The 15,092-nt window shown below is 30.4% G+C and overlaps 1 protein-coding gene across 1 annotated transcript in view; it reads left to right on the plus strand.

The window, feature by feature from the left end:
- The window catches only part of LOC107441598 (uncharacterized), a gene marked incomplete at its 5' end in the record, with an annotated part of 20,208 nt that extends 5,467 nt beyond the window's left edge, over positions 1-14,741 (plus strand). Inside the window, 5 exon segments of the mRNA XM_043055833.2 lie at positions 1,862-1,996; positions 7,305-7,349; positions 7,440-7,505; positions 11,951-12,006; positions 14,618-14,741. Of these exon segments, the coding sequence (XP_042911767.2) occupies positions 1,862-1,996; positions 7,305-7,349; positions 7,440-7,505; positions 11,951-12,006; positions 14,618-14,630 (315 nt within the window).
- Between the last annotated feature and the right edge of the window lie 351 nt (positions 14,742-15,092).

The following is a 15,092-nucleotide window of genomic DNA, read 5'->3' on the forward strand; positions in this document are numbered from 1 at the left end:
CGTCATGATATTACAGCACGTGTGTCTTTTTTAATAACAATATCTTTACTTGATTTCATTGTGAAGCGTCATGTTTTTAGAGAGACACGGTGTTGGGTGTACTCTATTGAATGGCAAAAACGAGGATTGCCTCAGGCACACATTCTAATTTGGCTTATTGAAAAAAAACCACCTTCTAAAACTGATCAGATATCAGCAGAAATTCTTGATGTCACCATAGATCCAGTCTTATTTCAGATCATTGTCCAAAATATGTTTCATGCTCCGTGTGCATCACCATACATGTCTGTTTGAAAATGCACTAATGATATCCTAGAGAATTAACTGCTGAGACTATCACTGTTTTTTTTTCACCATTAAATAAAATTTGCATTTCAAATGATAATCGCAAATGTCATTTACACACTTAAATACAAAATTCAAATTGAAAGCGTTGCAACGCACGCAGGGTACAGCTAGTGAATAATAAAGCACAGGAATATGCATTGAATTAAACAGCTAAAAATGCAGGTATGAAGTATTTTGTAAAGATGCATATTAATTATTTTCTTCCTGCCCAAAACTCATCTCTTAGTACAACTTTAAAATTTAGACTGAGAACCCCCATTTTTTGTTTCTGATTTAGAATTTCCAGAAAAAATTGCCCTTTCTGACTTGAAGGATTTTTATTTCAAAATTTTGCTGTAATCGTAAAAGTAAAGTAAAAATTTTTTGTTTCTACATATGCCACTTGCCAATATGAGCAAGCCTGCTTGAAATCAAGAGAATTTTCAAGGCAGAGGTTTCGTTTCCTGTTTCTTCAGTGGCGCCTTCTATGGCCAAGAATACGAATTTAGCCACATATACGCCGCAGCCCGTTTTACAAGGAGGGACCAAACATACTCCATTCATTCATCAACAGACCGTAATTTTTGCTCTGAACTAGAGAACGATCAATATCCAATTTAGTACCCTTCACAGGTATTGATTTGTTATGGGAGTTTGGGGGAATTTCGACCCCAACAAATTTAACGTGCACCAGTCACCAATACGCGAGGATTCTTCGGCCATCGAGATTTGAATTTCCTTTCTCTGTAACATGGGTTCAACACCCTACCAACCAGGCGAAAATCGTTTAAAATAAAGATATCTGGAGAGCTCGAAAAGTCAAATGGGAAAAGAAGAAACAGTCGTGCTTAATATTTTGAAAACAAATTATACCAAATAGGACATTTATTCCTGAACTTGCACCAATTAAAGAAGTGATGTGTAGGCCACTGAATGCATATTTTAAAATGTTTTATACTCGTGATTTCAGAATTTTGATTCAATGCATTTTTCTTGAAATACTTGACTGGCTCGTCTCCATAGTTTTCGTTACCCTGTATAACACAAACATACTACATGCAGGATTTGTAATGACCATCTTTAATGTACATTCTTAAAATTCTTTAAAAAAAATGAAAATGAGCTTATTTGTGCTTGAACATTAATATTTAACCCAGAAAAAACAAAAGCACTTTCAAAATGGGACAAATCACAATACAGGAAAGCAAAAAGCAGGAGCAGCAGCAAGTCAGGTTTGACTGCAGGAGGAATAAAAGAAAAGGTGAAAAATGATTATTAGAAACGCTTTCAAGTTTCGACCTTAAATTAAATGTGTTTTGATGTCTATTCCATTCGCCTTCCACTACTGCAATTGGTCAACTTTTGAAAGTTTTTTTTCCCGGTAAAATATTAATTTGTGGTCCATGTTTTCAATTTTGATGATTCTAAAAACGCATGTTTGATAGATCACCGTTTATTTAAGTTATTCGCTGAAACTTTGTAATTGGTACGAAACAATTTTGAGTTATTTAATGAGTTTTTAACTATATTTCAGGCTATTAACTTTCTTAGAGATAAGGTGAATGCACAATGTGAATCCGATGGCGAAGAACCAGAATGGCCAGACTGTGAAGAGGGAAATCTAAATGAATGCCTTTTGCCTTTTATGTGTTCGGAAAGAGAGAAATTCGTAAGGAAGTTTCAAGCTATTTATTACAATGTCTATAAGTTAATACCTTAAATATATAAATATGGGCGGATCTATAAGGCCTTTAACTTTTAATAATAAAAAATAATAGGCACACTATTTTTACATCTCCAATATTGTTTGAAAATGTATAAAATATCAGAGAATATTCGTGAACATCGAAAATTTTGATGCCTTTATAAGTATAAACAAAAAATTAAAATTTTTGAACTAATTTTTCTAGGTTTATAATCACAAACTGCCATTCGGTGAGGTTACAGTTACGATGTCAAGACCGTAATCAGACGCGTGTAGAATCAAGTAAATGTTTAAAAATCAATCAAAATTTTGATCACACGTTTGTCATTGCCTAATTTATTTTCTGTGATGTGTGCATCGCATTGCGTTGCATCTGAGTAAAGTTTTCGATCCATTCTCTAGGTGGTCCAGACCTTAACCCTGTCAAACCGTAAAATCAGGATTAATTAATTGAATTTAACATATCAGAACTTAGTTTTCTCCCTATGTTTTACTAATTGAAGATATTTTTTGACTGAAAATAATTAAAGTAAGCCTTTTTATCCATTTTATGACAATTTAACTTAATATTAAAATTTTTCAATTCATTTATGATACTAGTAATTTTTGATGAAAAATAAAGGGTAAATATGGATGAAATTATTAAAAAGAAAAAATTGCTCAATAAAAGAAAAATAGGCTCAATAAGTTTATATGTTTATTAAATAAATGATAATTTTGTCATTTTTATGATTTTTTAATGAAATGTATATAAACCTAGCAAAATTAGTTCAAAAAGTTTAATTTTTTGTTTATACTTATAAGGGCATCAAAATTTTTGATGTTAACGATTATTTTCTGATATTTTATGCATTTTCTAACAATTCTGGAGGTGTAACAATAGTGTGCCTATTATTATTATTTTTTTATTATCAAAAGTTAGAGGTTTTTGAGATCTGCCAATATATAAATGCATATATTTAACTTATTAACTTAATGTTATGTTAGCTAATGGTATGTTATGTTAACTTAATATATATAAAACTTCATACGAATATTAGCAAATTTTGATGACAACTGGATTTTACCCACGGTATTACCATTGCGGGTTAACCAATTATTTAATAACTTTGGCATTGAAAAAATGAATGATTACGCTCTTAATTTGAAATAACAGTGAACAAATCACGAAATGAGTCACGAATTTGAAATAAGTCACGAAAAATCTTCCTCAAACTACGAAAAAACAATGTTATTGCAAAAGAGGTGACCCTTACAGTTCTGAAAAAAAGCTCGAATGATTTTTGATCTAATGATCGGATTTGTATGTATTAAGGGTGATTTCTATCTCAAATGGGTTATTTCAGAGACGCTAATTACTAAGTGCAGATAATATTTTAAGTTTCGAAATCAGATCCAATTTTTTTCCTCTGCATACACAAATTCTTTTTTCGACGAATTTGGATTCCGTACCCTCAAAGAATATGAAGTGACTGCTATCAGAAAAATATAGAGAGTGGTGGAAAGTTTGGACCTCTTAATACTCTTAATAAATACGTCTTAAAAACGCTTTTTGTGTATATCTCGAGAATATTTTAAATCAATCGATAAATTCTTACACACAATTATAAAATTCATTCATCCAAAATCACAACTTGAAATTTTTTTAAAATTATTAATTATTTTTTTAATGAAAAATTTTCGAATTCTAAGGCAATCAAATTTTTACAGCATTTTAAAGAATTTGATTTTATGTAGAAAAATACGAATAGTTTGAACAAAATTGGTCAAATAGTTGCCAAAAAATCGAATATGAGACAGTTGTGCATTTAAAAGTGATTCCTGAGAAATTAAATTTGTTTAACTTTAACATTTTGCCTTTTAAAATTTCATTCTTTAAAATGGTCTAAAGATTTTTGTAAATTACAATTCAAAATTTTTCGACTATAATTAAATAATATAGAAACATAGAATAATGATTAAAGTTTAATCTTTCAATGGAAACGTCCTTAAACGAATTTTTATTATCGTATGCAAAAAACTTTCGATTCGTTTTTACAATTTTCACGGTAATGCAAAATGCGCAAAAAGTAACATTAACATTAAGGGGTTCAAACATTGGACTGATATCCTAATCAAATTATTGGGACCATATATTTCCCAGATTGCGCCTTCCTATATTTTGAGGGTAAGGAATCCAAATTCGATGGGAAAACTGAATTTATACCACGAAAGTTCGCTCTGAATTCGTGACTTAAAATATCGTCTGTCTTAATTAAGTATCGTATTCGAGGTCATTCCTTAAATATATTGAGAAAATGACATGCTATATGACATGAGATTAAGCAGTACATGAAAATTCAATCATTAGACCGAAAATTGTTTAGGGTGTTCTCGTTTTTTTGCGCAATACCTTTTAAAAAGAGTGAATGATGAATTTTTAAAATTAAAAATTTAAATAAAATTTTCAGATCAATAAAAAGTTGTCACTGATGTTATATTAAACTAAAATGGCAACCTGGAAAGGGACTAAAGTGCTTTTTTTGGATCAAAAGCACAAATTTAATGTTTTGTAAAAAAATATAAGTATAAAATAAATTTTAGATAATAATTTCAAAAATGTAGAATTTAGAATTCAAAGCTACTGGAAAAAAATATAATGTAATGTTAATATTTAGATCTCCAAAAATCCTCAAGAAAAACTTTCACTGTCAAGGAATTTATATTATAAAATACGTAAATTTTAAATTTTTAATCAGCAATCAATTTTGCATGAATATTTCGAGTTGTTTAAATTTTTTCTGGAAAACTAAAGATTGAATTTTCTTCATGTATAATTTTTTTCGCATTCTTAACAAACATTTAAATGTTTTAATTTGAAATTTTAAATTTAGTTTATATTTGTAATTTCAGAAAAAAATTAAAATTGAAGTAAAAAAAAATTGAACTTGAGGCCAATGTGGTGAATCTTCGTTTTCTTAAATTTGAGTAAATTTTTTTTTGGTAAATATCTAACCACTGTGTCATTTAACATTTTGAATTACGAAAAAAAAATTTAAAAAAGAGAGTTTCTTCGTCTTACACTCTACTGATATTCATGAAAGATAGATAATCTGTTACACTCCGTTGGGGCCTTAAATCATTCCACCCCGAGATTCTTTTGTGCTGCAACCTCAATATTTGTTCTTATAATTATATGCAAATCAGAATGTCTGCATCTGCACTCAAGCAATGTTGTTAATGTTTACTATCTTAAATTTAATTATCTTCTTTTTCAATAATATGAAAAAAATATTTTGCACTTTTACTAGAACAATGATTTAATTTTGATCTCATGCAGAAATATGAAAAAAAATTCGGATATCATGGTGGATAACTTTAGATCAACATCTACCATAACATAAACTTCAGTAGCTGTAGTTTTATCACAAGGCTAGTCATGAAAATTTACGATTACTTATTTTTCTATTGGCTATTTTTTGCAGAGTTAACAGTTAATAATTAGTGGTGTCACCAGCCAGTTCTGATTTTTAACTTTTGTTCAATTTTTTTATAGTAAAAAATACATTCATTTTTTATTTTGTAGTGCACAGCGTTACGAAAAATTTAGAAAGGGTACGCAAAAGTTATAAGTTTGGGAAACACTCTGACATATGATAAGGAATAATTTTCTAATGGCTATGTCAAAAAGAAGAATTCTTTAAACGCGGAAATTGGCGACTTTTTAAAATCAAATTAACATATTATATATATATATATATATATATATAAAGATGGCTCTTTTTTTTATNGAGGTAGTATATTCTATTTGAACTTTTCAACAGTTAGACTGGTATTGTAAATTATTTTTCCTGTCTCTTGGCTTTAATTGGTATGACGTTGAATTTGCTTTTAAACTACACCAATGTTTTTGTTACAATATGATTTTGAGTTTTGTACAATGTAGCTATATCCAGCTTTTGTGCCATTAAACAGTTTTGCCTTGCTTTGATGCTCTTTACGTCTGAAAGGTGCATTAGGCTACAATATTGGCTCTCCCTCTCCTCACCAATGTGATCTCTCTTCCCCTTTCCAACTGGTTATTGCCCTTAAGCATATATTTTATTAATTTCCTAACATTTGTGCTGAGAATTCTTTTTCTTCTCTCCTAAAGTATATCTCCATTCTCATAAATATTAATGGCACAGAATAAAATGATAATTGTACTATCTTCCTAGTTGTTCTAGGGATGTTGGCTGAGAGGAAATATTAAATAAGCATCTCTATCTACACAAATATATAAACATATGACTTAGTTGTTTCTCAACGTTATCCTACAAACACATAAGATAAAATGTCACCCTAAAAAATAGGGGATATAACAGGACATTACTTTAAGGTTTCTTCCAGTTTTTCCCATAAAATTACGATATAGAATTCTGAGATCAACTATTTCATACAGTTTATTTAATGTTACATATCTGCATGTTTTTAGATTAAAAGAATTTTTTTTTCATAGCTTGCAAATTGAAAGCAGCTTTTATCATTTTAAACTAAAAAATCTAGAATTAGGTACTCAATTAGTATAAAAGTACCTATCTAAAATTATAACTTACATGTTTTATTGCTTTCAATTCATAAAAAAATATCTGAAAGTTTTGAAGTATCATGTGCATTTGTATCCAATATAAAATGCTTTTATTTACCATCTCTTTTGAAAAATGTTTTACTATAGAATGATCATCTGTCATAAAATTTCTTAAATACAAAATGTAAGGAAACTACAACAAAAAACTAAACCGTGCATCTAAGTTGAAAACAATAGAAGGATTTTAACCTCTTACTTACAACACCTGATAGCACCTGCTATTCTAGACCATCAATTGTACCAGCCGTAAGCAAAAGGTTAACAAGCCGCCTAATTAAAATTTATTTCGTCTTGACTGAAAGATAAGGTAAACATAATATTGGGTCAGTGTAAATGAAATATCTTGAAAAAAAATGACACTTAAATGGTGACAACCAAAAATCCAGTACAATAAATGACTATCCCAAATTGGACTAATTTGAATAATCGATTCTAGTAGTTTATCGGAAGTTTAAAAAACAAGATTTTCTTCTCTTTTACAGAAGATACTATGAAATACCAATCAATTGCTGATAAGTGCTCTGGTCTTTAAATTAAATGTCACTCAAATCTATATATATATATATATATATATAAGCACTTTACTTTCTAAATTATGTAATTTTAATTAATAATTTCATATTCATAATTTTATTTTCTCTATGCGCTACTTTAAATGTGCTGCAGAAAAGTTACTTGACGAAAAGTTTCGCTTCCTTCGTTGAATACAATGTAAGTAATTGTTATTAAAATATAAAGTCTAATCTTTAGCTGTCTAATCTTGCAAATAATTTTTTTCTTTTACCCAAATTTTACTTACAGAACGATCTTTCAAATTCAACTGATCCAATAAAAATTGCTGACAATAAGAAATTGGAAGAGTTTAAGGTAAGTTGAAATTTCTTTTGGTTTCCAAAAACATATCCGAGTCAATTCAATGCATTTTCAGCATGCATGATGTGCAACATTGACTGAAACAAATAAATAAATTAATAAAATAAAAATTTAAGAAAATTCAAACAAATTAAAGAATATAATTTAATTCTATTATTGACAAATTTAAAATGAGATGCATAGGGCGCATTAATTGTGAAAGAAAGACGTAAGGAACTTTTGATTGTGTTTGAAGTTAATTTGAAGTCAAAATTAATTCTCACTACGTTTTGGAATTAACAAAAACTCAATTTTTCGGTCTACTTGAAAAAAAAAACTTAGGAATTATTTTCTGTTTTCAATCTTATGCTTGTTACTTTAAATCAAAAAGTGATTGAAGTTTAAATTGGGCAAAATTCTTGTTAATACCGTTTGGGAAACAAATGCAGCTAGCATCAGCAAAAGACTTATGGCTCTTGTTGAAATTTAAGTACACTAGTTAGTCGGACGACAGTCGAAGTTTTGAGTGATCCCCATTAAATCCCCAATGTATTAAATTGTCATTTTTATTGTCATTTACCGCCCCACATAGCATTGTAACATCCTTGTTTCTTTAAAAAGTAGTCAAAATTTTTAATAAAGATAAACTCGCAATTGCCTTTAATATTACGATAAAAGCAGCATATAGCGGTAAGGGAAAAATTGGTATTTTTGTTGTCATTTAGATCAGCAGTTAATATGTTAATTTTGCTTTTTGATTTCGTAGTCAGTGGCGTAGCGAGCTTAACTCCCGCCCGGGGCACAATACCTTTTTGGCGCCCCCCCCCCATTCGAAAACCATACAATATAATATGTAAAATATACTCGTAAATTAATGAATAAATAAATAAAGTCATAGGCTCAAGCTAGGCTTTAAATTTGAGACAAAAAATGTAGTTGAAAAAACAAGACTAGATTTTGAAATGTATATGGTTATCTGGAATTAGTTCAAAAGATACCTATTATTTATTTTTTATATTTATAAAGATATATTTTAAAAACACACAGTTTTAAAACAATAAAAAAGTAAATATTTATTATCTCTAAGGAGATACATGTATTCAAATGATTATAATACATTAATAAAACTAATTACTATTTATAAATTTTCCTTGTTTTTGATGAAGCAAATGTATCAATAATATCATCAAAGCTGATAATTTCAAATTTTTCTCTTTCCATACTTAAAAATGCTAGGTCACTTAGGTGATCTCGTCCCATCGTTGATCGTAGGTATGTCAAAATTAATTTTAATTTGCTGAATGGACGTTCGCAGCTAACAATTGATACTGAGATAGTCAGGAGTATTTCAAGTTGCACTCTCAGGTTTAGAAAAACGTCTTCTCCATACGAGATTATAAAAGTAAGAAATTCTAATGGAGTTTTAGGTTCAATTTTTTCCTACTGCGGAGTAACATTTTGCAGTCACATATTTCGATAACGAGCTCTATTCCATTGAAATCTGTATCATAAAATTCACCCAAATTTTTAAAATTTTTTTCAAGGTCGTTATCAACATTATCCTTGTTTAATAAATTTTCAACGTCTAGTAGAAATGCAATTTTGAAATTAAGGTCACTTAATCGTGTACATATTTCTTGTTGGAGACGATCAAGAACGCTTTCCATAACGCGAGAAATTTCACTTTCTGCAGAAATACCAACATCTCTAGCCAATTCTCCGGGCATTTTGCAGCTGTTTTCTTACACGTATTGTTGTATCAATATCCCATTTTTCACAAAGAGGTTTCGCTTTTTCTATTGCCTCTTCATAGAGCAAGTCTTGAATTTCGGCTAGTTCAGTAGTTAATGATTCAAGATCATGGAACGCTTCTCTAAAATTCATTCTAGGATCTTGTAATCTGAGCTGCGCACGATCAATCCTCCTTAAGATTTCACACCAGAAATGAACTTAAGTTATGAAACTAAAAGTTAGTATATTTTGCAACAGAATCGTAACTTCACTTCTGGTGTCACTTTAGTGGTAGTGTCCTCTGCTAATTTTTCTAATAGTTCTACTATATTCTCTAGCCCATCGACGATAACGCTAACCGCTTGTATTCTGGAGGTCCATCGTAACGTTAAACGTGAGAAAAATAGATATATGTTTTCAATTATTCCAAAACATGTCACAACGATTGGATCTTGTTTAGCTGCAGTAACTCCTACTGAATTCAATGAATGGTTATCACAATTTACAAATAATGCTCCATGATTTTTCTTCCATAATTCTTTGTTGAACGCCAGATGTGTGATCTGCCATCTCGGTAGCATTATCGTAGCATTGTTATCTGCAGTTTGTTAATGAAATTTCACCGGAATTTAATTTTTCTGAAATTGTATTTTCGATCGAGGCTGTATCTTTATCGTGTATTTCAATAATACCCAAAAAAGATTCTTTGATGGAAACTTTTTTATGGATAAAATCATCATCTACATACCTAACGACTTGGGACATTTGTTCTCGATGAGAAATATCAGGAGTTAAATCAAACAAAAGCCCATAATATTTATTTATTTTGATATCGTTTATTAGTTGATTTCGAATTGTAGATGCCAGAAGATGAATGAATTCATTTTGAATCTGCGGTGACAAATATGAGACAGTTTTTGTAGTTTCTGTGGCATGTTTAAGATGATTTGCTAGTAGCGGATCAAACTGAGCTACAAATCTAAATAAAGATAATAGATTTCCTACATTTGTACCATATTGAAGTGCTAGTTTTTCAACATGGCCACGTAGAGAAAGATTTTGTATAATTAAATACCTCAAGCAAGCTAATATTCTTTTAAATATATTTCGCCACCGTTCTTTTACGGACTGAATGTTCGCTTCTAATGATACATCATTTCCCGTTCTACTTATTAATCTTCGTTCTGTTTCTTTCCAAGCCGAAAGTGATATTCAGTGATTTAGACTTCTTTCGTGGCTAATCAATTCATCTTTTTTCTTCCATTTATTAAAACCAGCAGATGTTACGAAAGATGATTGTGTAGCGGAATTTGATGTAATAAACATTAAGCAACAAAAGCAGTACGCAGCATTATTTTTTGGTGAATATAATAACCAGGATCGGTTAACTTTAGTTCCTTCTTCTTCATTACCGTCCCATCGAAAAAGCCAAGATTTTGGCATTAGAAGATTAGTTGACAGTGTCTGTACATGTAAGTACATTAGAGTGTTATTGTTACTGTTTTAAAATTACAAGCTACATTGCGTTTATAAAAATTTAAAAAAAATAGTGTTCTGAAAAAAAAAAAAGAATGTTTGTACTTTGTACACTGCAAATATTTATTGTAACATATTATTTTATCAGACAAATCAAGAAAGGAGATAATTTATGTAACCACACAGCGTAGATGCCATAAGGAGGTGCTGACAGACACAGATCGAGTCAGCCCTGCCAGTAGAAAAGCCGTGCCATTTCTATTATAAATATATTATTACAGTTTGATTTAGACTATTAGTGTTCCTTTTTATTTACGAATTAACATTTATTATATGACACTGGCACTAAATTTAAAATGTATTTTCTAGAAACCAATTATAATAAAAATTATCCAACAATTTTTTGTTTTGTGGACCATTTGGCGCCCCTTTGTGAGTAGCGCCAGGGGCATGATGACCCCCCCCCTCTTGCCCACCCCTCGCTACGCCACTGTTCGTAGTGGACTTACAATGAACCTCTAGTTGATTAAGAAACAGTACAAACAGATTTTCGCATACGAAAAACATTGGCAAAAACGCCCTGCTACTTTCAATCAAACACGAATCAGTAACATTTAAAGTTGTAATATTGATTTTTTTTTAAAAAAAAAAATTTAATAATTTTGAAATGTTGCAGAATTATTTCGTTAATATTATATTGATTGAATAGCATCAGCTCGGGCAAGCCAGTTTTTATGAATTTAATATTTTTAAAAAGCGTCAATTTTGCAGTAAAATTGCAGGGTATTTCATAAAAGCCACCCTTAATGTGTATTTTAAGACTCCACCTTAAAAATGGAGCAAAAAAAATACTCATTAAGGTAGTAAATTGTTAATTATGTGAGGAAAAAATGTTATTAGAATGGGAAAAATAACAGTAGCGAAAGGCGAATGCAATAAATATTAAAAAAAAAAGGTTTAATTGGAGATTGAAACTTAAAGGCACTTATAATTGGCGTCTTTTAACACTCCTCTGAAATCTCTGCGAATCAAACCTGTTTTATTGTTTCTTACATGCGCCTTCCTGTACTGCGATATCGAGTTTGTTTTCTCCTTGACTAAATATTACTTTGAAAACTCAGTTGTGCATAATTTTTTGTGTTCATTTTTTTAAAAGGATTTTTGAAATATATATTAAGAGTGGTCTCTACAGAGCACCCTGCAGTGTTTACTGTTCAATGCTTGTGCGATAAATTTCGATTTTTTATTTTCAGGTTTGCTTTTCTGTATTTACTAGCTTTTGTATGATGTTTCCCACGTACTGCAAAAGGTACGTAAAACAAGTAAAAAAAATCTTAAAGTTTATTCTTGCTTGAATAATATTTAGAATGAATGTTTAAAACATTAAAAATTCTTATCGCTCTTTTACTGAATGAATAATTGCAAAAAGATAAGCAACTAGATTATCTAACTACATTTATGATTGGAGTTAGTGGGTAACAAAAAATGGGCTAAAATTGGGATTGAATCTTAAAATCATTTAAACAAAAATTATAAATATTAATGAAAATCACTTTTTGTAGTGTTGGCGAATTTAAAAGTGTTCCGATGTAGCAAAGAATAGAAAGGCTTTCCTTTGTCTTCTGGTATGCTGTTTCCTTACACAAATTCTTCAATACTTTTGTGGCACTCAGAGGTGGCTCGGAGGATAGAGTGTTCGCCTTTTAATGAGGTGAACCGGGTTCGTATCCCGGCGATGGCTGGTCGATGAGAATTCCGCACCCGGTTCGTACTGGCTAGAGTGCTGACGTAAAATATCATCAGTGGTAGACGGATCACGGGTTAGTCTCCATGCCGTCGAAATTGGGTCGGCTTTTCAACGACTGTTATAAAATAAAATAAAATAAAACAAAATACATTTGTGCGGGCCAGGGTAGCCTGGTTGGTAGAGCCCTGGACTTGTGTTCGTGAGAGCTGTAGTTAGAATCCAGCTGGTTGAAGTATCCTAGTGAAATAAATGTTGAATGGCGCACAGGATCAAAGTCCTTTAAGTTCCCATAACAAATAAATACCTCTGGGGGTACTGATCCAGAACTTTCCTTGTCATCGGGATTGGATTGAAAAATTACAAGGCTGCGCAGTTTAACATTGGCAGCCGTGAACTCAAATTTGGGTTTGTTTTTTTAGCGATGGCTATAAAATGAAATATTTTATTGCGGAGAGGTGGCTGAGGAAATAGAGCGCTCGTTTCCTAACGAGGGTTTAACTTAACCCTTAATAACTCAGTGTTGGCTCAGGTGACAGAGCGTTCGCCTCTCATTGAGGTGACTCAGATCCGAATCCCAGCAATGGCTGGTAAATACGAAATCCACACCCGCCCCACTGATCGCAGTGCTGACTTAAAATATCCTCAGTGGTAGACGAATCATGGTTAGAGTCCCTTTGCTGTAAGGCTAACCGTGGTAGGTTTTCACTGTTTTATTCTCTATGTAACGCAAATGCAGGTTAGTTCCATCAAAAAGTTCTCCACGAAGGCAAATTTCTCTCAGTACTTGATCAAGGAGTTCCCTTGAGTTCGGAGTTGAACATTGGTAGTCGTAAACTCAAAATTGGATCGGCTTTTCAACGATGGTTATAAAATAAAATGAAATGCTTTTGTGCGTAAAAAATGCAGAGTTACTCGCATTATCAACATAGAAATGGCCTTTTAAAATATAAGTTTAAAGTTGAATAAGCATAATTAATATGCTTATGCTTTTGAGAAGATGGTGGTGACCGGACACATTTTTTCATTATCATTTCCGCTTTTTTTTATTTGTTTAATTCACTTTTCCATTTTTTTTCTGTTAAGGAAACAGTAAAAATATTTATATAATTGAAAACGGAGAAAAATTTCAACAGTGTTCATTAATCGTTTAATTCAATCTCAATCTCTCGATAATAAATTTCACGAATTTAAATATTTTTAAATATTTAAAATTATTTTCTTCACTAATGACTCGTTGCTGTGAGTTAACGGACGTTGATTTTATTATTATTTTTAGAACCTCATGTCTGCTTTTCTATTTGCCCCATTCCCTTTTCTGTTTTTTTTTTATTTATTAAAGAAGCAGTAGAAATATTTATATAGCATTTGAAAACGAAGGAAAATGTGAACAGTATTTATTCACAATTATTAAATTTAACCTCACTCATAATTGCTCGATGTTAAATTTTAGAAACTTAAATATCTGAACTTTTTTTTCATTTACAATTGTCTCGTTGCAGACGCTAGGGGAAAATAATTTTTTTATGCACATCCTACCTGTTGGTACAGTAGAGTAATTGTGCATATACTATTATGGGAAATCTTTTTTCGTTGTTGTGGTTTTAAACTTTATCATAAGCTATTTTTAGCCAATTTCAATTTTAGTAAATTTTGGAAATAAAAATTATTCAATAATATTTTTACATTTTTATTCTCATATCTATAGGTCTCTGAGTGTGTAAAAAGCTAACTTCAGCAAAATAGAAAAAAGTGTATTTTGGAAAACCATTAGAAGATAAGATAAACATGCTGCCGTAACCCTACTGATGTTTAAAGGTTAACTTACTTGCGAGCTTAAAGATTCGCTATAAATTTTTTTTTAAATTTCAGTTCGTTTAACTAATCATTTTACCAATATTTCGAAAAAAAATTTCTTTTAGCTTTAATGTGTCTAAAGTTTATTAACAAACAAAAAAATGCATTATTTATTGCTGGCGGAGTTGCGAACCAAAAAGGTCCTAAAAGTACTTTTCCTACTTAAATCTCTAACTAAATTGAGGAAAATTTTTTAAATTACATTATAAAACTCCCTGCTTTTTCTTAATAAAATTGAAAATTAAATAAGATTTTCTGCTGAACTTTGCTTTATTAATTTACTAACTTTAATTTTATGAAGCTTTCTTCTATCTTTCAGTGATTTGGGTTGAAAATTGAGAGAAATTAGAAGATATATTTGAAGATTTCAAGAAAAGAAAAGAATAAAATGTTTGAAAAATAAATTTTCGCAGATGCTATTAAAGATAATTGTTTGAAATATCTATAGGGTTTTGATTGTGCTTTTTTACAGTCGGCAGAGGACATGAATTTAGAATATTGTTGTAGACTCTGAAAATTAGTAGTTTTCTTCCATAACTAGAAGGCTCCGTTCAAAAACCTTTGTGATTCCTTTTCCTTCATCAGTGTTTTTTTAGTAAGACTCGATATTTTTTCCAATAAATTAAAATATTTTGTAATTAAATTAGGTAGTCATTATAAAGTTATCTAAGAACATTTTACTAATATTATATGCATGATGAAATAAACGGTTGCCATGATTAGAAAAATCATCAACTGTTTAAAAAAAAAATTAAAAGACTCAGAAAATTAGTAGTTTTCTTCCATAGCTAGAA

The sequence above is a fragment of the Parasteatoda tepidariorum genome, chromosome 5 (assembly GCF_043381705.1).
Source record: "Parasteatoda tepidariorum isolate YZ-2023 chromosome 5, CAS_Ptep_4.0, whole genome shotgun sequence".
In the NCBI taxonomy this organism is placed as follows: domain Eukaryota; kingdom Metazoa; phylum Arthropoda; class Arachnida; order Araneae; family Theridiidae; genus Parasteatoda; species Parasteatoda tepidariorum.